General features: G+C 45.5%; 1 protein-coding gene across 4 annotated transcripts; it reads right to left on the minus strand.

Annotated features, from left to right (window-relative positions):
• Window positions 1-1160: 1160 nt before the first annotated feature.
• NAB1 (NGFI-A binding protein 1) lies at window positions 1161-24721 on the minus strand. 4 transcript variants are annotated; one of them, XM_015867877.2, is made up of 8 exons: window positions 24486-24720; window positions 20105-20938; window positions 14801-14934; window positions 13757-13808; window positions 8444-8554; window positions 6097-6238; window positions 4785-4910; window positions 1161-3689 (listed from the first exon to the last, which is right to left on the minus strand). In XM_015867877.2, exons 2-8 carry the CDS (start codon window positions 20921-20923, stop codon window positions 3598-3600), a joined length of 1476 nt encoding a protein of 491 aa, XP_015723363.1. In that variant the 5' UTR covers window positions 20924-20938; window positions 24486-24720; the 3' UTR covers window positions 1161-3597. The 4 variants fall into 4 exon arrangements, with proteins under 4 accessions (XP_015723363.1, XP_015723362.1, XP_015723365.1 ...); XM_015867876.2 differs by having other exon boundaries at window positions 1161-3686; window positions 4761-4910; XM_015867879.2 differs by having other exon boundaries at window positions 4761-4910; window positions 24486-24716.
• Window positions 24722-25414: the final 693 nt, after the last annotated feature.

Genomic DNA, 25414 nt, shown 5'->3' on the forward strand with positions numbered 1-25414 from the left:
CCACAGAGTTCTTGCTCGTGGTGGCGCGTAGGTGTATGTGAGGGATTTATCCTTTCCCCACTGAATCACGGCAGCACAACATCTTTTCAACCCTTCTGTACAAGCTGAAAAGAGCCCTGTGTTATTTCTCCTGGTTTGCTAGCTGAAGGAAGCACCCAGCAGCCCCCCCGACAACGGGCTGCTCCCAGCTGGGAGCCAACACACCCCACCTCATCCCACAGCCCCCCACAGGCACAGGGACAGCCCTGAGACCTTCCTGCACCACAGCCGACCCTCAGCTCTGCACACACACAGTTGCTATTCCAAAAAGAAAGTGAATTCCACAGCTGTTGCCATGGGCAAAGCCCTTGTAATGAGCGGCTGCTTTCCCTTCAGACCCTCCAGCAATGGCTTCTTTAGAAAAGGATGCAAGACCTTGAGCAACGACACTGTGAGCTTTTGCTTGTATGAGGAACTGGCACAGCCTGCAACTGGAAGCCCTGTGTGATAGCTGTGTTAAGCCTGACCTCTTCCAGACACAAGCCTGAAGGTGCTGAACTTCATGGACACACAGCAAGATGCTGAATCCAGTGGGGCTGGCCTAAGCTGACAGGGGATGCTCATCCCATGTATCCATGTTGTTCTTGAGCTTAAGTCATCCATCTACAATTTAAAAAGAAAATAAAATTTCTGTTCTCCAACTCCATTGTTTCATTCTATCGAGACATGGGATGCTGTTTAGAAACTGAGCTGAACCAGGAGAGCACCACACCTGTGGGAGTCAGCCATAGAGCTGGGCAGTGCTGTTTTGTCTGCTGACTTCCCCAAGACTTTCCATTACTGCCTCCTGTCATCTCACAGCTCTGCACTGGTCACATCCTAGAGTGAACGTAGGCACATTGGTGAGCAAGGGAGTGGTGTAATACAGGCCTGCCAGGCTGCAGCCCCTTACTGGATGTCACTGCCTCCTTATTTTCCTTGGCCCACCACACCTAGCAAGGCCACCCACCCACAGTGGCAGATTCAACCACAAGAGCAGGAAAAGCCTTAACCTTCAGCCAGCAAGCTGCAGTTCAAAATGCTCCCTCCTCCTCCCCTATCCCAAGACAATTACCTCCCTGTAGAGAACACAATGGGGCAAAAAGGAAAGGAAAATAAAGCAACAACAACCCTGGGGAAACTAAAGAGTTCTCATGGTGAATTTTATTTTGTAGCAACAATATAAACATGTGAATAAGAACAGGCATCGTTTGCAGGGCTGGCTTCTGATCCAGAGTACCCCGAATCCAGCAACCCGCCCACAGCAGATGCGGGTGAACCTTCCCCCTGACTCCACCCAACAGCCAAGTTGCAGTCCACCAAGACCTCTGTCGTGGAAAGACCATTGCTTGAATATCCGCTATTACCAAACCTATGTGCCATTGTGGAATGTATCAACTCCCCCCCCAACCCTCCCCGCCTCCACTCCCAGGGTTTAAAAAACAAAACCAAAATAGATAGAGCTGCAAACCAGTAAATAAAAAAATGGTTTCCAGCTCGCTGAGACTGAAATGGCCTGTTGGACTTCTCAACTGAAATATCGTCCTAGAGATAACCAAGGGGTTGTGACACACAGTACTGTATTTACAACTCAAAAATAGAACTGTTACGTACTTTAATTTATAGCAAATTTAATACATTAGTGTTTACAAAAGAAGTTCTGGACTCGACTGAAACAACGTGGTGCTTAGTAACTTCTTTCTCCTTCCTCTCACTCCAACTGAAAAGACCAGCAAGCTTAAGAGCTTCTTCTGTGATCCAAACAACGGTAGAGACGTTGAAAAAAGAGCATTTCCTGCACGTCTCGAGGCCTGCTGCTCTATTACTCAAGCTGCACAGTTCAAACCTTAAGCTGTCCTTTAGCAGGTTCCATATAGTCTCATGAAAACTACTGAGCTACTAACCAGTTCACTGGCTAACGTTACAAACCAAAGAGTCCTCCATGCTACTACCTCACACAACAGGAAAGAGGAAACACAACTACACATCCCACCTCTTATTTCTAACAGCAGAGCTGCAAACTCCATCACTTGAAGCAAGATACTTCAGGAAGTGAAACAGTACCATACAGTTCAAGGAAATTAAAAAAACCCAACGCGGTTTAATGGTATAAAAAGTTGTTTACCGGTGTTTCTACTATAAAGCTTTGTTCCGCAGATCAAAAGTGATAAAATAATAAGGTATGTTTACAGTGATAAGAGACTGCAGTGTAGACATTTCAGCTCACATTTCGCAGAGCACTTGGGTACGACGGACTGTGACCGAATTAATACAGAGCTACGACACAGAGCAAACTGCAGACATGAAGTACACAGCTGAATGTGGAAATCTACCCACCGCAGGTAACTTATGTCTTTTCGCCCTCCTTCACTCCTCCAGAAAACAACGTAGGAAAAAACTGCATTCAGAAACTAAGGCATATAACTATTAAGACTGCAGGAGTGCAATCCTTAACGTGGGAGGAAAGACGGATGCACACAAACACGGCATGGGAAAATCCAACCCTTTAAGCCCGTTGTTTTTCCGTAGATAAAATGACATCTGCACAAGTGAAAATGTACCAAAAAAAAAAATCAAAACAGTCAAATAAATAAAGAATCCGGATGTTAATTAAACACATACATAAAGAAACGTATTGGCATACTGAACGCAGTATACGGTATATTCATAGAATCACGCGGGCTGGACAGCACTTAATAAGGAGTCACGTTCTGAAGACGTAATCCCTCGTCTCTCACCTCCAAAAGACCTGATGGTTTATGGATATCAGGTGCAACTTCAGTAACCGCACTGAAATTGATTGATAAACTGAAGGTATATCAAATGGTTACATCTTCACATCAAAATGGGAACCGCTAATATGGACTCTTCCATACTCTAATTGGCATCTTCTATGCTCCTGAACTGTAGATAGGTATTCTACTCTAAGTGCATTACAAAGGCTGTTGAAACCATCAAGAGTGATGTAACAATAGCAAGCGTCAAGAACATCTGCTATGATACACAACTGGGCTCTAGGCCTACCAAATGCTATACCCACATAACATTTTAAACCAAGAGATATTGTATCCATCCTCCATTTTTCCTACAAACGCTGTTGCAAACTTGCTGCTTATTGTGTCATGGTGTTCACGATCCTACTTCCCCAAGGAAGATTTGTAATTCTAATGTTTAACAACCAGGTCTATGCTAGGTACACTTAAAGTAGACACTGAAATTTCAAGTAAAATGAACTGTAGCCACATCTACTGGACTCTATACACGTCCCGACATCTAGATTTACTTTGATAAGTTATACAAATACATAATACATTCTTAAATAAAGCAGACCCACAATATTAATTTGTGAATCTTTCCACGTTATAAAACCACTTTAACAGGAATGTTTATCCACCTGTATTACTGTTTAGTTTGCAGTGTCTTTTGCTTTTCTGTTTCCACAGATTACTGGACCAGTTCTTAGGCTTTGGCTATTGAAATCTCTTATTTGAATGAGGCAACACTGGTTATTAAGGCTGTTTTTTCTTCTCTCGTGAAGTTTCATTCCTTATTATGACACTGGTTTCCAGAACAGGATGACTATCTTGTGTCCTCAGGTTCTGTTTTTATGACTTTCCGTTCTATGTTGTTAAAAGCCGAGTGAGGAAAATCCTTTAAGATACCAAGGCCTTCTGCGTATAAAGAAAAGAAAGAAAAAGATACGTTAAAAATACTGCTTGGAAACAAATATACTCTGTTCTTACTTCAAGAACAACAACAGAAAAAGGGTCCATGAGCTGTATGTACGCTAAAAGTTGAATAAATGGATAAATTCTTCCTCTTCCTAGTGGGCTTGAACCCAGCTGGGTTATAACCTCAATTACATTACAGTGATGACAGCGCCATCACCGCAGACCTAATTCCATTCTCTCCAGGAGCAGGACTTAGTGGTGTTGCACACTTGACTAGAAATCTGAAAGGCAAATTTCATCTGGTGACTGGGACAGTCAAGTTGCAAGAAAAAAAAACCCCAACAATCAAAAAAGAGAACCGAGCATTCAGCGCACCAAAATGAGATTGGCATATTTCTTCTTCTCTTTCAATAACCTCTTTCCCATTACACTCTCCAAACTCAGATGGGGTTTTATTACTGTTCCTTAAGTTGTAAGAAACTCAAGAATTCCCGGCTTTATCTTAGGAGCCAGCTGAGAAACTGAAACCCCCCCATGCACAAAGGGATCCTGCTGCCTTGCATGAAACTTAAGACTTTCTCCCACAGCCAAAGGGAACAACAAGCGTGAGTACAAGTCAGCGAATGGGACACAGTTCAAAGCACACACAGCATGATACGCAGTACAGAAAGAGTGCCAGGCAGGATAGAAAGTCTTCTTATGAAAACTGTATTTACAGTTTGATTCCTTTGTACAGACCGAAGCCATATTACAATCAATAAGAAATTGTAAGCTAAGTATATAACGGCAGAACTTTGGGTCAATACCTCCCTGAGGACAGACACGTGGCGGAACTTCTCTGTCTTAATATACTGACTGCATCTTCTAGGTGTATCCCAAATAACAGGCAACCCATTTCTCCATTAAGGAGTAACACTCCTCCTGAAGCTTTGTCTGAAGCCTTGGTTAAAAGGTTACATGCAAGGAGTTCCAGACTGAGCTACCTTTGTCATTCAAGAGACAGCTGGCATTGAGTGGTTAATCAAGGGTTTTCTAAGAAACACTGGTCAATTTACAAAGGACAGCACTAACCCGAGGACTGGGACTTTGCCTCACCACCAGGGTAAAGCCGGATCAATTCACTGCACAGAGGTTTTCCAACGTGCTGCTCTCCATCGAGTGCAATGTGCTGCAGCTGTCGACTGGGGAGATTTGACATCCGAAGATTCAGCGGTCTTTCACCTGGAAGCAGTTCACAGTGAAATAGGGATGCATTAAAAAGAGAGCAATAACAAAAAACAAAATCAAAAGCGACTAATTTTGTCAAGAGTCCTAAATTGCATCTATTGCAAAGCCTTCTAGCAGAACAAGTGTTATGTGAATATGCTGGCATGTAGACTATTCCACATGCAGTGGGTATTTCTGTACCCATGCAAATATCTCTTCTTCTGCCCAAAAAGCCCACCGAGATCCCAGAAATTCCCAGTGCCGCTACACAATGCAAAAATGGTATGAAGCAACTCACAGCATCAAGAAGAGCTGGATGCACAAACCTGTTCTTATCTCTTCTATACTGCACTGCTTGACCGACATACACAAATGGAAACCCATGTTTTAATGCTTACTTGCTTTCATTCCCTTTTCTCCCTCTACTGCTTCTTAAAAGAATAATAAAAAAATCTATCTTTTAGAAACACAAATGAAAAATGCTCAGCTTGCATTTCTTGTCCATACTTAACATTTTCTCCCATTTCACAATACACAAACAGAAATCCAAACAGAAACCGGTCAAACAAACTAAACATTCTTAAGATTAATGCAAGCTGGTGAACAGCCAGGCGGTAAATCAAATAGATCACCACAAAACTATAAGCTTTATGAAGAACAAGCTACTACAAACATTATAAGAATCTGCTTGCTTCTAAGGAATTTACATAGTCATTTACATAGCCAGCTACTCAAGTTTTGTTCCTAGACTGCACAGATTGGTTAACAAAATAAAAGGGTGGGGGGAGGATTGATGGGTGGTACCAACTGTACTATCAGCTCTACCTTCCATCTCCACAAAGGAAGAGAATAAATGAAATGCAACAGCCTGAGCACTTTGCTCTATTTTCAAGGGGTAGGATAAAACTACAGACAAGTACTGCCCTCACTCACAGTAACTCTCCCTACATTCTTCCCTCTCTGCACGTTCCCTGTAGGGAAAGCAGTTTGTCCAGCCGCATGACGGTAACAGAGCAGAATCTGGCCATACACCTGATTGTGTTATTTAGACCGTAAGCACCTTAGGGCAGAGATCTTGTCTTGTCCATTCAGTGCTCGGCATTCTGTTTGTGCTACACTAGATAAATAACACCACTGACAAATGTTGTGTAACATCAGATGCAGTTGCTGACAACAACACCGTGCCTGGAAGCTACTATACCTTGTCCATCAACATTATCTAATGACATGCCATTGGGGCTGTGCTCTTCTGAGTTTTGCCTGTAACACCCTGTGGAAAGACGTCTCTCTAATCCAGCCTGGTTGCAAAGAAACTCCATCTGTTTTGCCATCACCTTTTCAGACTGCAAATAAAGCATACATACATCTTTTGAGTCAAAACATGGAAAAAACAATATCAGATGATAAGACTAGCAGCCTAGATGTAGATTTTTGTTGACTCACATGTACAGATGTGTGCTTTACAGTTTCTTCCAATCTCTCAAGTAAACAAAGTATTTTTGCACCCATAAAAATTTCCATACCATTCAACTGAGTCACTCAAAAACACTTAAAATCCGAGCTGCAGTAGTTCATCCATGCAAAAATGCAATGTGAGATTCTGTTCTTAGAAAACACATTGAAAACACACTTCCTGCGCTTTAAGGCTGTGAGTTACGTGAAAAGAATCACAAGAGAAGTGAAAAATCATGTCCTAGCTCTGCTCAAATACATGTATTCACAAAGTATTCCAAGAGCGATGGCAACATCTGCTAAGAACTTATGCCAAGATTTCACCAGACATCTTGGAATCTTTATTTTAAGAAACAGCACTACACAAGCTTAAAAATCTGCCATTCTGAAAGTGTAGGATGACAGTATGTTTGTGGGGGATAAAGGTGCGAAATGTCTGTCTAGAAGAAGAACAAGACCTATACACCTCTCGAGAGTGAAATTAAACAATGCAGCGCAGCGTGGGAGGAAATGGCGTCTGAATGTTTGTCATTGAATCCAATGCCAAGAAAACTCTAACTTTCAATATCGTCTTGTTCTTAAGAATGTAAATAGGCATTGTGCAAAAACATAACAGAAAAAATATCACAAGCCAATAATGTTTGCTTAGAAGAGCCATCGTGAACATGAGAACATAAAGCATGTCAAATTAACCCCTAGGATCAACACGAGACATTTCATTCCTCCAGGTGAATGTCTCCTACTGTTTGAACCAGTTGAGATGCCGACCAAGAACAAGTGATGTCACTTTTCAGATCGTTCAGCTTTTCCTGGTAGATGACTGAAGTCCTGCCTTCCCACAGCAGTCTACGTCTTCTGCATAGTTCAACACTTAAATGTGGTGACAATCTAACAGACCGGAAAAAGAAGGGCTTCTCCAGCACAGCCATGACCCTGACAGAAGGGTTAACAACACAACTGATAACTTCTTCTACTTGGAGGTCATTGGGTTCTACAGAAGAACGCTGACAGCTCAAGCTCGGTCTTGGGAAGTAGGTTAAAAAAGAAATGACTTTCAAACATATTGACTTCCAACTGTGCTCTAATTTTGCTACTCTGTCAGTCCTGTTACTACTTTCAGACTGAAGAGCAATTTTTAAAAGAGTAAAATATTTAACATCTGACTCCCGCAATCTTTGTTGTTTAATTGAGATTGAGAGAACTGGAACAACTGTTCTGTAAAATACCACAGAAGCTGAGGGTCCAACTGAGCTTAAAACAAATCTCAGTTCCCCTGCTGCACAGCACTGACCAATGACCAAATGCACGTAAAACCAAGTTCATTTAATCATTATGTGACATCAGAAACGCAGCACAGCTGCTTTTTGATGTAGCAAAATGAACAGAATTCTCATGACAGGACGCTGCTTTGCAATAGAAGAACATAGGAGCCAAGGTAAGATACCTAGTCTCAGAAAACAGAAGCGCTGATCCCAAACATAATCTTACATGAAAATTCCATGATTACATTTGCCTTCAAGGCTGGGATAGACTACAAAAAAACAAACAAACAACACCAAAGAACTGGAAGCCTGTCTTCATCTATTAAATGCCTTCTGCACATGTGAAAATGCTGTAATCCCACCAAGCTGGATGTTATTGAGAAAGGCAATACATCCTTTCAGATCCAGGAGTTCTCTATTTCCTAAATCAAATGGACTTTTCTCTTGAAAAGAAATGTCAGAACCAAGGACTCCAAAATGTCCTACTCTATTTATTCTCTAGATTCAACAAGTTTCCATTTATAGCTAATAACTCAAGTACACAGCACACACTGTACCAACAGCACCCTACTTGCTCCAACAGGCCATCTCATATTCTCAGGCTCTCTAAGCTACATTTTGCCTTCTCAGAGCTAACATGGTTAAAGGTGTAACACTGTGAGAACAGACTCAGAAGGTAATTCCAAATGAAGTGTGATGTGATCACAGATAAGCTAGGTAGCCTTGGAAAATTGAAGCTAACTCCTTTAGTCATCAAACCAATACATCAAAATTAACGTACAAAGATGTGGCCTATATCATCCTTACATACACAGTGTAGTGCAGACGGTTTACCTGGGAATTAAGAGCTGCCAAATCCTCACTCTTTCCCTTAGCCAAAGCAAGCGGCATTTTGTCTGGCTGATAGAGCGATTGGACTGCGTCCTGGAAGTCAGGATAACCATCCTATTGTGCACAAGGAGAAACCAAACACCAAGAGAAAGACACGATTAATCTTTTCTGCACCCCATTTCTCCGCACATTCAAAAGAACACCACAACCCAACCCAAACTGACCACTGTGGACTGGAGTTGAGATGCCTGTGCTAACCACTACACGTAAGTTGGTGTCTAAAATGCACAGTCTCTATACGGTACCCACTATACATCTAATGTCCCACACACAGACAATCGTATTTCTCAGTTTTAGGTGAATTCAGACTATTGTTGTCACTGACATTAACTAGCTTTACCAGGTTGGTTTAAGCCCATCATTTCTGTTACTCTTAACATACAGCAGCTTTGGAGATTAAGAAATCAAATAGACACGTAAGTAAGTCAAAGACCAAGGCACAGCAGATGGCTATGCTAACCCTGAGAAACTGAATGAAGCCTCCTAAAACTCAACATACTGCACACAAAAACCATACAAATGTAACCAAATGAAACACGCTGCAAAGATTTTAGGTACTCTGGGAAACCAGGATTCCAGGATCCTTTCAGCCTCAAATGGTTATGACATGCAAATCTCTCTTGCAACTTGCATATGTACAAATAAAGCAAATAAAATTTGTGTGAAAGCCTGCCAGACTTCATTACAATAAATAAATCATTGGAGCAATGGTTCAAGATGAGAAACTTATCCTGCTTGGCACTGAAGCTCATGTAAAGCAGAGGAATATCCATAAACATCTACAAAGGCAGAGTATAGGGGGACTGTACAGATCTGAGGAAATACTAGAGAAGTTAAAATAGACTCAGACCTGAAAACAGTGACATTTGTAACTGTCTATTTAAGTATTAGAAGTATTACAAGTATCCCAACATTCATTTTGGCTTCTGGAGGCAAGCGAATGCAAGCACAAATAACTTTGACAACAGCCAAACAAATCAGTGATCATCCAAGAAAGCTCAACTGGGGCCTTCCAGAAAAATCACAGGAGAGACTCCAAGGTCTGTGCTAACTGGGGGCTACACAACGACTTGAAGAGCTGTGGTCAAACCCTTGTTGCAGCATAATGCCAGCAAGTTATTCCTTATGCTTCAGGAGAAAAAAAAGAACGTGTGAATCATTGCATAAGGCTTTTATCCACCCAACATATTCCCTCGGGGAAAAATAAACACGGCAAGTATGTAAAATTTCATAACCAGGTAAAGTGCCACACAGCCTCATCCTCTAGAAACAAAGACTTGGCAGCGCATTTCCATGAGCGCTGACCATTTTCATACAGCTAGACCTGAATTTGTTTGGGAAAAATCATCGCGTGTAGGCAGATGAAAAGGGAATACACAAAAACGTCTTGAGGATCCTATTTTTGTAACCAATCAGGAACACAGTTCTTCACAACCTATCTGTGATCACACGCCAATATAACAGCAAAGGCTGTTTCCTACAAGCAGGCCTCCCTGCATGCTGCCGTGACCGTCACCCATCACTCCTGTGTATGATGATTTGATGACAGTCTAAGTGTGGAGCAGCACCATGGCGGCCTTCCTTGCCACTGGCTGCTCCCGTTAGCGCACGGTGAGGCCAAGGCCTGTTGAGCAGCGGGCTGTGCTGGTGGTGATGGCCTGCTTTGCACCATGTCTGCCTCACCACTCCTTTCCCTCTCCACACAAGAGGATCCTGCTTTGTGCAGCACAGCATCTCTGTTTCGCTGTGCTGCTGCTCAGTTGTTTTTCAAGAGGCTTCTTGCAGCAGATGTTCCCAGTCCCACATGTGCTTTTCTGCTCCCTCTAATGACATTTTTCCTATGCAAACAGTAGACTCGACTGCTTTTGCCGTTTTCGAGAAAAACAGCAAAATCCCACACTTAGCCTGATTTTCTTCTCAACTGTCTCTGCAATGACGGAGGTGGGCCTTTTCTCTCTCTCTCCCTCCATCCATACTGGCACCAGGGGAAGACATTTCCTCACAGCCTCCACTTTTCCCTTCCTTCCTGCGTCCCCCACAGAGCACTGTGAAATCAGCTCTTGCAAGCCTTCCCCACCCCTCTCCTTCAGCTGAATGGAGGCGCTGGCACAGAGCAATTCCCTTCTGCCACAAGCCCAGGGACAAGGCCAGGTTCAGCTCTCTGTTTCTCTCCTCTTTTCACTGTTGGTGGTGTAACTGAGGGAGGAGCCCCATCAATCCCAACAGAGAGCGTCACGATGCAGAGCAGCCCCTCCATCTGAGCGCAGTGCGTGATACACCTGTGACTTATTTTGCTTTCTAAGTACTGCCCCAACAGCTCATCACTTTGAGTGCTGTTGGTACTGAGTCATGGAAGATGACAAAACAAGAGGTGCCCCTGCCCCACAGCACCCATGCAAAGGAGACCTAAGAGGAAGCACCGGTTCCACCTCAATTCATCTATTCTGCCTTCCCTCCAGAGCTGACTTAAGAAATGTCTTTTCTTTATTTTTCGCTTGTAATAAAATCTGTTCCTAAAGCCCAATTCATTCCACTCCCTCTTTCACTCCCTCTGCACCTTTAGTCTCTCATTTGCCTGGAATTTTTTTTCCTCCCTTCTCCTCTGTACACTTCACTCCCACAGCTCGCCCACCCACTCTGTGAATAAGAGGGGGAGAGCACACAAGGGAAGAGAAAGGCTTTTACAGGTAATTTGATGTAATTCGTGGCATATTGTTTCTTTGTAATGCTTATGTGAGTTTCAAATTCATAAAGAGGATAAATGTACACAGGCGGCTGGAACCCAGTGATGCTTAAGCTCGCACACACAGCCCTGCTGGCACATGTGTGACATTCAGAGTTTTTAGGGTTTATGGTTTTTGTTACATTTCAGGAAATCAACTCATCTTTTCTACGTGATCTATCACAGTAGGCAAAAAAAGGGCATGAAACCTTTCCAAATTCAAGCTGGTATTTTAGACGAGGCTTTTCAGAGACATTAGTGACTAATGGGCAAAGGAATGGTGAATCAGAACACAGAGGGCAGCTTTAAAACAGAAGCACAGAATGACCTTTGCAAAAAAAAAAAAAAAAAAAAAAGGACAAGAAAGAGAAGCCAGAGCTAGCAGTAACAAGTCACCTAAAATTCCAATCTACAGCATCCAGCTATTAGCATGACAGCAAGCGAACTGAGCCACAATCGAGTAATACAACTTCAGAAATAGGATGAAGAGTATTTATCGGGAGAGGAAGAAACAGATTTGCAGCACTTACTGCCCCTTCCATTTAACTGAAAAGGTTACAATCTCTTCTCCAAAACGCAGCCCCTAAGTGCCCAAGGTACCAGATGTAAGAGTGAGCTCCTGAGTAACACTGCCTCTCCCCGCCACCAAACACCTTTGAAAAAGCTCCCTAGTTTGCAGTGTACCTCGGAATCATAACACACCACAGTAACCTTTTACTCTGGGGAGCTCAGAAGACTCTCCTTTGTACAGAAAGAGGCATTTACATTGATAATGACAGCTGGTATTTCATAGCTAATAATGCTACCTTGTTATATGACAGTTAATTTCATTTACCTTAATTTTCAACTTCTTATTTTGCAGACAGTCTTATTTCTGAGGCAGTGATTCGCACGACTAAGACACAAAGTTTGCACATGCATTTTAAAATACGACTGTCGATTTTAGACAAAAACAACACCAAGTAAACATCCATTCTCAAAATTACCGAACAAAATAGTGCCTTGAGTTAGCAGAGCTGCCAGACTCATCATCCAAAAACTAAGAGAAGGCAGATTCCCTGGGGTTGACCTACTCTTCCTTCCTCCCCTGTTTCTCACTGCTTATTAATTTTCCTTTTTCTTTCAATGAAGATCCGACGGAAAAAAAGCGCCTCCTCCCTTAGCGTGTCACTTCAGTTACTTGCTCATCATCAATTATCACTGAATGAAGGAAAAGCTTTCTAATGCTGAAATGTAATCGTCTGTGAAACACTACTTCAAGCAAAGGAGGAGCAGCTCCCCGCCAGCTCTTACCAATTAAGTCTAGGCTGGATTAAAGAGAAGGAAAAACCAAATGACCATTGTGCAATGAATCTGTCAAGGCTGGCAACAGAGTGAAGGCACATAAAATCATTTAATAAAGCTTCTACCTGCTCTTTCCTATAGACTGAAGAGCAGGCAGAGGTCAAAGAGCACCTCAACACATCTAAATAGCATTACAGAATTATTATGAAAGCCACAAGTAAATTCTCAGTGTGCATGTGAGCTTGGCCTTCCATAAACTCAAACTACAACTGTATGCAGACTGGTGGAGAAACAGCGAGAACAAAAGAACACACCTATGAACCTATTCAGAACTGCCTTTTCAAAGCTAAGTGCTCCCACCAGGGTTTGCTGCACAGGAAAAGCCCTCGTACAGGTAACAAAGCTGAAAAAATGAGAGCCTTGCATTTGGTGCATCATTCACCACAGACAGCGCTGCACATTCCAGAACGCTATAAAGCTTCCCCCTGCAGTTAAAGAATATCACATATCTGCATGACATGCAATTCTAGCTCAGTCCCAGCTTACATTCTAATGCGCGTTTATATTTGCACTGCTTGGAGCAGGCGGCACAATAACAATCCCTACAACAGCACCAACAAAGTACGAGACCTGTTTAAAAATGAAACAGCTATTAGTTTAAAAAACGAGAAAGGAACATCTGCTACTCTTACAAGTCACGCAGGTACACATATTTACCATGATTTATTGGTTTGCTTAAGTGACTTTTTAAAAGCCTTTGGATTTACTTCTTAGCAGCAGCAACTTGACAAAAAGCACAGCGCTCATTTCCCTAAGCAAAACCTTGTGCAACCGCACTTATCAGCCAGGTACACATGTGCTTTAGGCCCAAACTTTATTGCAAAATCCAGTAAATTAACATGACGGGCAGCAAGAGGCCTAACAGGAAGACATTTCCTACAGCACTTGAGTTTGCGCCACCACAGGATACCACTCGGTCCCATTCCTCCTCCCTTCTACGCACCTTGAGTGCACGACACTGAGCGCACTTTTACCATAAAGCAAACCCTGCTCTCTACCCCTGCTCCTACACATTCCTCCAACACGCATATATGTTTTCAGAGACTCCAGCAGTGGTTCTCGCCCTCCCTCTCAGGCCCATCAACTGTCTGCCAAATATTTTTCTAACAAAGCTCCTTGGACACATCCCTTCACAATTCAAATACATTTTAGCATACAGAGATTGAAATACAGGAGCCACGATACCATACCTCTATCTTGATCCTCTTTGGTGACAGTTCATCCCTTTCTCCACATTTAGATCTGGAAGAGAAGACACGCATTATCAGTAAACATCAGATGAACTCTGATCACCAGAGATGAGAGCGAGGAAAACAAATGAATACATAAAGCAAGGAGAACTCAGATGCACAGAAAAGCATCCAATTCACTTGGACTCGGCACTAAAAGCCACTTGAGCACAGAGGAGAACAGAAGTGCCTTGTGTTGTTTTCATAAGTGTCAAAAGACTCGTGTGCTCTCTTTCTGAACAGAAAGGAAACCTGCCTGAGCACAGAGAGGCCTAACAACGCCTTTTACTTTGACTACCCAGGATGCATTTGTATTTACATACAATCAGCATGGAAGGAAGGAGAGCAAAAGAGAACCAGGAAAAGCCCCCAGAAGGGTTATGACAACAAATTTTGAAAGGATACTGCAATAATGGTCAGAGTTAAAACGTGAAAGCAATGCATAGAAAGTATCTGGAAACAATAAATACATCATAAAATTCATTTTTAATCATAATCAGAAGCTATGAAGCCTTGGCTATTACCCCACAGCAGTTCACCAAACAGAACATCAACAACTGAAATGAGGATTCGGCTTCAGTTTGTTTCCACCGAGTTTGTCAGACACTCCCTATGATCTTATCTTTCTCATTCCCTGGAAACCAGCAGACTCAATCTGCACATTGAAAAACAACAACCAGCAACGAGAACCACCACCCCCAAAAAATACCCCACATCAGGAAGCTTTTGGCTACTCCGCCTATTTACATTAACCCTGAAACACTCAAATGCCTCAAATACTTGTAACGCTACCCTCCCAGATGCCTTTCCACCTGCACTATCATTGCCTAATCTGTACCAGACAACAAATAAAAAGGTGATTCGAAACAGCTAAATCTTAGCAGTTTAAAAGCTTCAGGATTTACACAGCGCTTTCCTGCCTTCCTCAGAAGAGCACTTTGAAAGCTAGAGAGTGAGAAGAAAGACTGATTAAGTGCAGGTCTTTACAGTTAATTAGAGCCTTACTTGGTGGTCCTGTACGTGTACTTGTACGTCACTTCTCGAGAGATTTGCCGAGCCAGTGCGAAGAGTTCATCTCTCCTGGTCAGCAGCGCGTTATCTTTCACACACAGCTGAGCGGCTGCTTCATTAACTGTCAGCTGGAAATTAAAGACAAAAACACATCTGTGATCCCGTGTACTTTCACCCACTATCTTTGTACCCTCTGCTGAAACACTGAACGATTTCAACTGCAAGCGAGATTACTTCTAATGGTGAACTAAACCCCGGAGGGTTTCTGCCATTTATTTATATCCTTAACACACATCAGCTTCTGAGAAAAAGACACAAAGCGCATTGAACATCCTTTAAAGTAAAACATCACTGAAATGCCCTCGCTGTGCTCTGCCTGTGCTTCAACCCAGCATTAATTATATCTCTGTGTAAGACAGGAGCTCTGAGCACTCACACTGGTTGGCTCCCAAAGCCTGGTTTACAGGGAGTACTATTTTTATAACCGCAATATGCCCCGGACTTGAAAAAAAAGCTGCCATAGTGGGTACAGATGGCTTTCCCTGGTGAATACAGCACGCATTCCATACAAGGTGACGGTTTAAGCAACGATTAAACTTCTTTTTAGCGATGCTTCTCACCCTGGTGTTTGTGAAGACTATCTTCAGACATGAATCAAATGGAACTAGATTCAAGGATGTTTCCCCGAGCCTGCTGGGACACATTGCTAGTGTCTTTGTTGCTGGCAATAGTTTGATAAAGAGAAAAAAATAAAGAGCCTTAAGGCTCAAAACAGTTTTATAACCTACTTCAGTCGCCTATAGAAAGTGGTGATACTGCCAGCAACTGTAAGAGCTTAACACTGCTGTCTGAAAAGCACACCATCAACACTACGGACAAACAACATAACTAATGATGTAATGTGAAAAACTAACACTGGGAAGCAGGAAAAAAAGGATTACGGACACTCCTTCCACAGCAAATAGGGGCTGAGGAAGAAGTGAAAAGGTCTTGTCAACTAAAGAGCAGCCAGCAATCATCATGAGTTGTAACAGCAAGACAACAACATAAAAGTATTCCACGTCCTTTTTGCAGAGGGCACACAGATCTTTATTCGTCATTAGGAAGCTGCCCTGCACGGGCTTGGCTTCTCACAGGTGAGCACAGCCTCAGACCAGCTGCTGCCATCAGCAATACATCCTGTGTTAGTCTCAGGGTAGTAAACATGAAGTCAGCTACGTATTTCAAGCACATTGAGATACCCTGCACATGCCCAACTGTGACATCCCTGCTCCTTGCCTGGCTGAGGTGGCAGTGCACAGCAGCAGCAGCTCGGTGTGCAGGCTGACATGCTCAAAGCTGGGCACAAACACACAACCAGCACCCAGTGAAACCTCACAATGAACAGCACTGCTCTTCTTGTTATTTCACAAGCATTTTCCCCTCTTCTTCAGAATAAAAGCCTCTCATCTGATTAAGACGTTTCCTGTGATACCCGAATGCTAAGCAGAGCACAATCACATCTTTAACGGGCCAGCTGGATACACTGAGCTTTCAGCCTCTGTGCAGACAAAAAACGCCCAGCAGAGATCAGATGAACAAGGGTGGGAAGCTGCGGTTCAACCTGTGCGACATCTCTAGGTTACCGCGCTCCTACAGAACAACACGCTAAAATAACCAACTATTACCCATTTGAGAGGAACTGTTGCTATAATGGCCACCTTTTTCAGAAAGAACCCAGGAAAAATAATATCAAAATAAAAGGTTAACACAGCACCTATGGCAAGAATTACCATCCAAAGCAGGCGCTAATTTCTGTCAGAGTGATAGCTATTACTTTGCACAGGATGAACAACATGACTAATGTTTACAGCATAATTCAAAGTAGTTTTTTATCCCTCAATAAGGGTTGCAAGGAGCTAAAACGGCTGAATATTTTGGGTACTTGTAGACAAATGCTGTTTATACTAATACATAAGACAAATGTTTGTTGATTTTTTCTTGGTTTCTCCTCTGAGGTCAGATCCAGACTACTGAATTGCATCATGGCTTCCTGCCTTTTCAGGAGGCACAATCCTGCAGTGAGAAAGCACTGAACGCCTGAATAGCACAGTTCTGTATGCTGGAAGCCTTGATGACAGAGCAGTACGTGACCGTACAGGCACTACAGAGAAGGACGGGTACATTCCCATCCAATGGGGTTTATAGTCTTCCCCCGTTCCCCTTCCCCCCCTCCTCCCTCTCCCCACTTAGAATCACATAATTAAATACTAAGCCTTACTGTTTTGGTGAGTCAACAAAAGAAAAAGGAAGACACTGAGTTGGGCAGAATTTATTGCTTGTACTTTTTACTCCTGTTTCTCACACTATTAAACAGGGTTTTTTCAGTTTTATAGGTACCCAGACGTGTACTGAAATACCAACACGCAAATTACAGATCTGACTCAAACATGCGAGAGTCACTGAGTGCAAGGCCACGCTTTACACGCATCCTTTCCTTCACTCCACCTCCAAACACGACTCGCTCTCCCTGCCTGAAAAGATGCGCAACACCAAGACAAAGGGATGGATTAAGGAGAGCACGTTTAATAGTTTCAGAGCCTCTTGGTTTCAAAGATTTTGCATTATATTTTGGGCTATTTAAGTGCCTCACACAGACACTGCTGCCAGCAGCACGTACTTTCAGAATAGCTCAGAGTTCCAGTTCTCACTGGCCTCTAATGGCTGCTCAAGCCCCTTGGGATCCCACAGAGTTCACACAGTAACACAATGCTCTCAGTAACTTACCACCAAGTTAAAGGCAAGTCTGCATGCAACTCCACACTGCTTGAGGCGTCAGCAGTGCCCTGATCTTTACCTTAAGAATCTGTCCACTACTCAGGCTTTTTAAATTCACAGATAAGTTTATTCAGCTGCTCACTGCCAGCTGCAAGGAGAAACTTTGAACCTCAAGGCAGAAGGACACTCTTGGAATGTATTAACATGTGCAGAAACATCATAGCTGGATGAGCAGAAACTTACCTCCCTGATCGTTCAGGGTCCTTCCTTCCGAGCAGCTAAATGCTTAAGCCAATGAACATAATAATCCATAGAAACTGAACTCACAAAAAGGCAAACTCTGGTTTACCAAACTGTAAACAACGAACAGCCTCAGCAGTCATGCGGCATCGGTGTCTTTTGTGCTTTAATGCAGAAGAATCCAGAGAAAACTGTTCGAGACAAAACTTTGTGATATCCAGCCTCTTTAAGCAAACAGTAAAACCAATTACAAGCAAATTCCTCTTGTTTGCATGTGTGCAGTTCCCATCGAGTTCAGTGAGGCCTCACATGCGTAAGTGAGGCATAAGTCAACCACACACTCCTTTGATCCCATGCCCTTAGTCATAATAGCGATAGAAGTATTTCCTAAAGCCAAACCATGCTCTCATTCCAGCTTTAAACAGAGTTTTACAATCATCTGTAGAGCTGCACTAAGACACAGTCGCAGGGCAGAGCAGTCCTGCTTTCTTCCAGTTGTTTGGCACCCTGCTTCTCCAAATGTGCACCCACTGTTCACAGCACCAACTTTGGAGAGCCACCCCTGAGCCCAGCACACCTAATACACACACAGTGACCCCCCAGAGCCCACATTGCTGTCTGAGGAGAGGTCTGCCCAGATTTCAGACTGCTTTCTTCAGCCTCTATTACAAAAAGAGGCTGAAGAAGTGCATGCTGTGCTGCAGGCCTTGACTGCACCCATCCTCACACAAGGAGAATCCCCTTCTCCCAGTCCCAACTGCAGCAACACACATGGGGCACCTCACAATTAAGCCTCTCAAATCCTGCATTCGCCTCATATTCTGTTACAAGGAGAGACTTCCACGAGGGCAGGGACAAAAGTTACACTTAAATCTGTTCTTCCATATTGGAATTCTATACATCATATGCATAGACACAGTCACAAAGCAAACAGGTGAGAGATGTGCAACTGAAACATGCAGTGCAAACATGGCTGACTAATGACAAGGTCCCAAGAAGGGTCGTCCTGCTCTGCTGTTCCAGCCCTTGTAAAGTCACTGCTAGTCACATGCACTGCCTTCTAAGTCAAAACACATAATCAGGAACATAAAGAATTAGTTTTCTTTTGGCCACGTCCCCAAAAACACAAAGAGAATCTCGTTTGATGGGTAGAACTATGGGTAACACACCTACCGAACTCCCTTTTGAAGTGAAAAAAGGCTAAAGCCAGTACAGCTTTTTTGGCACTCCTATAGCATAAACACTGCCTTCCCTTTTGGGAGCTCAGTCTTACATGCCAAATTTTAAATCCAACTGAAATTTTGCAATCTCTGTTAACTGTAAAAATGCTGATGCAGCATTCAGATCAACAGTTGTTTTGGCACCGCTTTGACTTAATGTTTGTTCTCCTCTTGTACTGTACTTTGGCATTAGGGAACTATTCCCAGCACAGACACACCTATCGCGTTACAACACACACAGCACAAGCCTCAAGAAAGCCAGAATGGAAGCAAAGGAGGCCTGCACAGACTGTTAAGGACAGCAAGGAACAGATACTATGAAGGTATTGATAGAACACACTTCAGAACAGTCACCCATCATTACTGAAGACAGTACTTTGCCCTTCTTCTCACAACCCTCACTGCCTGCACTTACGCTGGCTGACCCACGTTCATTGTGCTCCCTGAAAAACATGCCATAGGTTGTATCATTAAGTTTCATCATCGCCCAACCACCACAAGAACACCCCACCAGGTTCAGGAACCTCTTCTGCAGAATCTTTGTTACTTCATATAAGCTACAGAGAAGGGTCTAGAGCTGAGGGAAGAAAGCAGAGTGTAGCAACGAAGACAGGCCATCCTGTTACCAGACACACGTTGTCTCTAGTTATTAGTCTTCTAAACAACCAGCTTAGGCTCAAAGGCCCAAGGGAATATGAAGACAAGACCGGTTTAAAAAGGTGCTGAGCGCCTAGAGTCCTGAGGAACACGCACAGTGCAACGCCAATATGCCATTCCAGTGCTTAAACCCTGTCTGGAGGACTGTAAGAGTGACTGAGCAGTGTGATGTCATAAAGCTGAAGTCAGCAGTGCAAGCACACACACTCTCTCTCTCTCTCTCACACACACACACACACCCAGGAAAGGGTGTTTCTTTTTCACCCAAGACTTCTATTCCTGGGCAGAGCTGGCGACGTCTCCTGCAGGACACACAACTCATTATCCAGTCAAGAGTGCCTATGGGAAGTGTATTCTATAAACAGCACCTCACATCAAGTGCAGGAATAGGGGAGGAAGCCCACTGTTGCTCAAGGGACTTTACCTCGTGGAGAGTAAGATGCTTGCCATCCTTTCTTTTTGAGTCAAATCTGCCATATATTGCACTGTACTTCCTGATTTCCTCCTCTTTGTGAGGGTCCTCATCGCTCATCTCAAAGATGTGACCAATCATCTTTGCCAGTTTCTTATTAGTTTTCAGTAACTCCTTGACTTCATTCAAGTCACTTTTGGGCAAGGAGGGCACCATACGTTCAACGCATTCAGCGACTGACAGAGCAGCAGCGGCATCCAGCGTCTCGCTGTTCTCCTTTGGTGAAGCGGGAGAGCCGAGGTCAGCCGGGGAAAGGCTATGCTCGCTCTCTGTGGTGTGATGTCCTTGCCAGAGCCTCGGCTCGCTGCTGCTCTGTAGCGATAAGCTCCCCACCACATCAGATTTGCTGGCACCCACGCTCTGCACGCAAGTTGTGGCGGCGCATTTTGGAATCTTCAAGTGAGGCTCTCTGGTAGCGCTGTTCCGCTCGTAACTATTGCAGGATATCCCCAGCCACGCAGGAGACCCTTCTGGCAGTTTATAGATAGGAATGCTGCTGACTGGTAAGGAAGTGAGAGGCTGGTTAAAAAGCCCAGGGTTTGTGACCCAGTCCCTCAGGGCCTTCTGCAGCCGTCGCACGTGAAGCGGCTTGCTCGCCATGCCTACCAGGGCCATTATCTCCAAAAACTCCTCTTCACCTGCTTCACAGAGCTGCTGGACGTCATCTCCACCCTGCTGAATGAAGGCATCGAAGTAAAACAAGAGATTTGCCTTTTGCAGTATTCGATACAGCTGCAATTCCCCGAGGGTTCTGGGTAGCGCTGACGCCATCACGGATGACAGAACCTGCAGACAGCAAAAGCAGAGAGAAGATGAACACCACAACGCCGACACTCGGATGCATCTCCCCTCCCTGCACCCTTCCTTTTCGACTTGAAAGGATGGGATTTTCCCCCCCAACCCTAATTACTACAACAAGTAAGGACATGATAACATTGGTGATAGTGCTCTTTTCCGTTGACCAGTTAATATCTTATCAAACAAGAGGCTCAGCTGCAATATTTGCGACAAAACAGATCAGCAGATAGTTGCGATGCACCTACAAAGAAGATGATTCAAACACGAAACCGGCTTGTTTTCAGCATTCCCGCTTTGTGTTTGTTCCCAAGAATGTCATTCAATATTGCTCACTGCTTCTACTCCACTTATTTTTTGCATCTTCAGATCGAAACGATCACAAAAGAATTAGTGAATACTTGATCCTCTGAAGGAAAAAAAAACAACATCAGCTTTGATTCTCTTTTAGTTCTCAAATAATCTTCCTCCATAACAATCTGGAGGACTGCAAAAGGAAAGCAGAAAAAAAAAGCAATGCTTCACAGAACCGCATAGAATGAACGAAGCTGGATCAGTGAGGGGCTGCTTCAGAACCAGGCACCATTCAGAACCATTTTACCACTTAACATCAACAGGATCCGGCGCCTCCACTGATCTGAATCACAGCAGCAACACCCGCAGATGAAACAAGAACTCCAATGGACTCCAACACATATAGTTTAAAAACAAATACTTGGAATTCACCTGCCCGTTCCACCTGCAAACAGCAGTGGGTCATCGATACCTACAAGATGAAATAGCACTTAGCTACACAGCAATTGTACTCCAAAGGCTCCTAAGAGATAAATAGCAGCAGTCGCCTGTCCTTACGGCTGCAGGAAAGCCATCTGTACAGGTTTCAGCTTGGGAGAATAGTGTTTCCATAAAAGCCAGGTTATCCACTATAATCCCACAAATAAGAAACCCTTCAGAGAACTCTGGGATCTCACACTTACACGGCTGCTTTCACATCTGCAAGCAGGTAATTTCCAGTATTAGTGTATTAAGCTAGACCACCAATCAATAGGACCTACAGCATGCAACGTGGCTGTTGCACAGGAGCAACCACCCCAAGGACCTGCTGCTGGGACCTCAAGCAGACCTTTTCTGCTTGGAAACTCAAGGTGCACCTGGAATGCCAAAGAGCTGCGTATTTTTTGACATAAGAGTGAACTGTAGGAAATCATTAATTGTAGGACAACAGTTAAGCACTGCCTACAGTCCAAGATGGGAGCACATCGCTTAAGGAAATCCTTTAAGCGGCACATGATTCTGTACCCTACAAACTGTCATTACTTTGCAGGAGTTCTTAGAATAACCCTCCCATTCCATGCAGACTCAGACAAGACAACACTAAACCGCTCCTACCCTCCTGCTTCAAATGATGTTGCCTTCCTCTTATCAATGCCACAAATCAACTTGTTTATATAACTGCTACAAGAATACCCATTTTCTCTGAGAGACATCCATCTCTGCACCGAATCTACATAAATCTACATAAACGGGCTTTGTGAGGGGAACCAAATTGAATTCTGAGATGAAGGTGGCAGTGAAATTACACGCAGCCCAAGTGCTCCAGGCAAAGCACGGAGCTAATTTTTCCAGCCCACGGGCTGGAAGAAGCAGCCGTAGCCCATGAGCAGCCTTTACCTAGAGGCTCTAATCAACAAATCTCCTCATGACAGATAAAACTGGATTAATATGTACTATGGAGGCGTCAGCAGTGAGTCCACAGTTGAGACTGCGACGAGGTTTGCATCTCAAGCAAGACTGAAATCCCCTCGTTTCATACTTTGAAGACCAATTCTGCTTTCCAAATTTAGTACAGTAACTCCTCAGAGGGCCACGCAATTTTTCCATCTAAGATCGCTCCTAATTTCCGCAGAGCAGACGTTTGCAAACACTCCCCCTTCTGACCTCCCTTCTCCTCTCACCAAGCTGAGCTCCTCCGGTTGGGCCACGCTCACCCCAACAACATCCTGAGCACTTGGGAGCTTTCCCAACAGGATGGCCCCGCTCCCTGCCAGCTGTGCTGCCTGCACAGCCCTTCCTGGCCCACTCTGCAGCCAGGGAGGCAGTGAGATGGTCAACCTGGGAACATGCACCGGGACAAACAGGATGATAAGCAACAAGGGTTTGCTTGGATGGCAGTGTGATGTTTCCAGAATCAAGAGCCCCTAAACCAAAGGACACGGTGCTGCTATCACTGCTTGCCTACTAGGCAACAGCAGCCGCAGGGCAGCCAGTCATCAGGGTACCAGCACTACCAATCTTTGGCGAGGTGTTTAAACAGCTTCTCTGGGGCCCAAAGGAGTGCTTTTCACCCTTACTGCCATTTCTGACAGCAGCAGGGCCAGCACTTTTGGGATAGAGGGTAGGCATGAGTAAGGGTTATGCAATGGGCAAGAAGCAGACACCACAAATTGCGTATGCAGGGAGAGAACCTCAGGAGGCCCCAGGGCACCAGGGGCATTCCTAGTGCTCCTCTTCCACAGCCACCCCAAATGAGCTGCTTGGGGAGCTTGCAACAACCCAACAGGCTCCTCTGATACCAACCTGAATGCCGTGCTGCTGTACAGCGAGCATATCAATATATATCATATTGATATCATGTATCAATCTACTGAGTGCGTCCAGCTGCTCAGAGCAAAGGGCTGCAACATAAGGGAACACGAGGGGTTGCAAGGATACGTGCTCATCCCTTACATATTCCACGCACAGCACAATGAAGGCAGGAAAAGCCGTTCGGAACACAGGTCGTGCTGTGCGCTGTGCCAGGCGCTCAGGAACCAGGAAATCAGGGCTCAGCACAGCGCTGCCCCGGCCCAGGCTCCGCTCCGCGCCTCCTCCCTCGCACCCACCGCCCCCGCCCTATTGCTGAGCCCTATTGCTGAGCCCTATTGCTGAGCCCTGCTGCTGACCGCAGCTCCGGGAGCGAAGGGCAGCGCAGGCAGCACCGCACAGATCGTGCCTCCATCCACAGCCCGGCACTACCGCCTGTTCGGAGGGACCGCTCAACAACGGGACCCGACAGACACCGAGTCAACGGGGGAAGGGAAAAACACCGCATTCCTGTATGGGAGGCAAAAGTCATCGCTTCATAAAGCACCTCCATCACTTGGGGCGTCCTGAAGTCTCTAACCTGGCCAGGTTCGGAGCTGAGCGCCGCGCTTTGCACATATTGCTGCTTGTGCAGCGCTTCCAGAGGACTTTTCACAGCACAAGAAAACGACACTGAGCTGCAGCAGCAGCAGCGAGACTTTGAGAATGAAACAAGTCTGGTCTGGCTCCGAGCGGTGCCAAAACAGCCTCGCTCAAGGGTTCCCTGCTCGGGGACTGAGATGCAACTCCCGAGGCCCCGCACCGCCCCGCTCCCCGCTCCCCTTCTCTCCCGCACATCGTGCCCCAACGGCGGCTCCAACGGCCCCGCCCCCCCGTCCCGCTCCGCCCGTCCCGCCCCCGCCGGAGCGGACCCCGCGGTGCCGCTTTCCGCCGTCCCGTCCCGGTCCCCCCGTACCCGTCCGTACTCCTCCCCCGCGGGCCGCCCCTCGCTGCCGTCCCGGCTCCGCAGCCTCAGCCCCGCCGAAGTTGCAGCCAGCGCCGCCCCGGCCCGGGCCGCTCCTTTCCCATGGACGGGGCGGCCGGCAGAGCCCGTCCTCGCTGTCGCCGCCGCCGCCGGGGGAGGGGGGGGGCGCCGCGCGGCCGCCCCGCCGCCCAGCTCCGCGCTCGCTCCGAGACCGAGGGAAGGAAGGAAGGAAGGAAGGAAGGAAGGAAGGAAGGAGGGAGGGAGGGAAGGAGGGAGCGGCCTGCAACGCCCGCGCCGTCACGTGGGGAGGTCCCGCGCGCTCCGCCGCCCCCTCGCCCACGCGCGGCCGCCGCGTGACGCAGAGCACGGCGGGGGCCGGCACCGAGCGGGGGAGGGAGCGGCACAGAGAGCGGGGAGAGCGGGACAGAGCGGGACAGAGCGGGGGAACCACGGCTGTGACGGGGGAAAAGTTTCCCAGAGACGGACCCCGGCAGCCCATGGGACGGCGATGGGCCGAAAGCCGGGGCTGCCCATGGGGAGAACGGCGGCTTTACCGGCGAGCAGCGGGGAAACGAGATGGGGTTGTTCAGCTCCCTCACAGTGGGGACGCAGCTCTGCTCTCGTCCGGCTCTGAGGACCCACTGATGCAATTGTATCAATTGTAACCTTATAAAGCACGTAGATCAGGTGGATGCAGTAGTGGAGGCAGCAGCTCAGGAGATAACCCCTACTTCAGACCTTCTGTGATAATTGCAAGCTATGCAATCACAATCAGCACTTTTAAAACTCGTAGCCAGGCTGAGGACTGCCCGCCTCGTGTGTTCTTGGTGCTGCAGTCCCTCCACATGGCTGGACAGTTTGCTATGCACAAATAGCACCCATGCCCTTACCATGGAAAGCCAGCCACCCTGCTGCACGTG

The sequence above is a fragment of the Coturnix japonica genome, chromosome 7 (genome assembly GCF_001577835.2).
Source record: "Coturnix japonica isolate 7356 chromosome 7, Coturnix japonica 2.1, whole genome shotgun sequence".
Taxonomy (NCBI): Eukaryota; Metazoa; Chordata; class Aves; order Galliformes; family Phasianidae; genus Coturnix; species Coturnix japonica.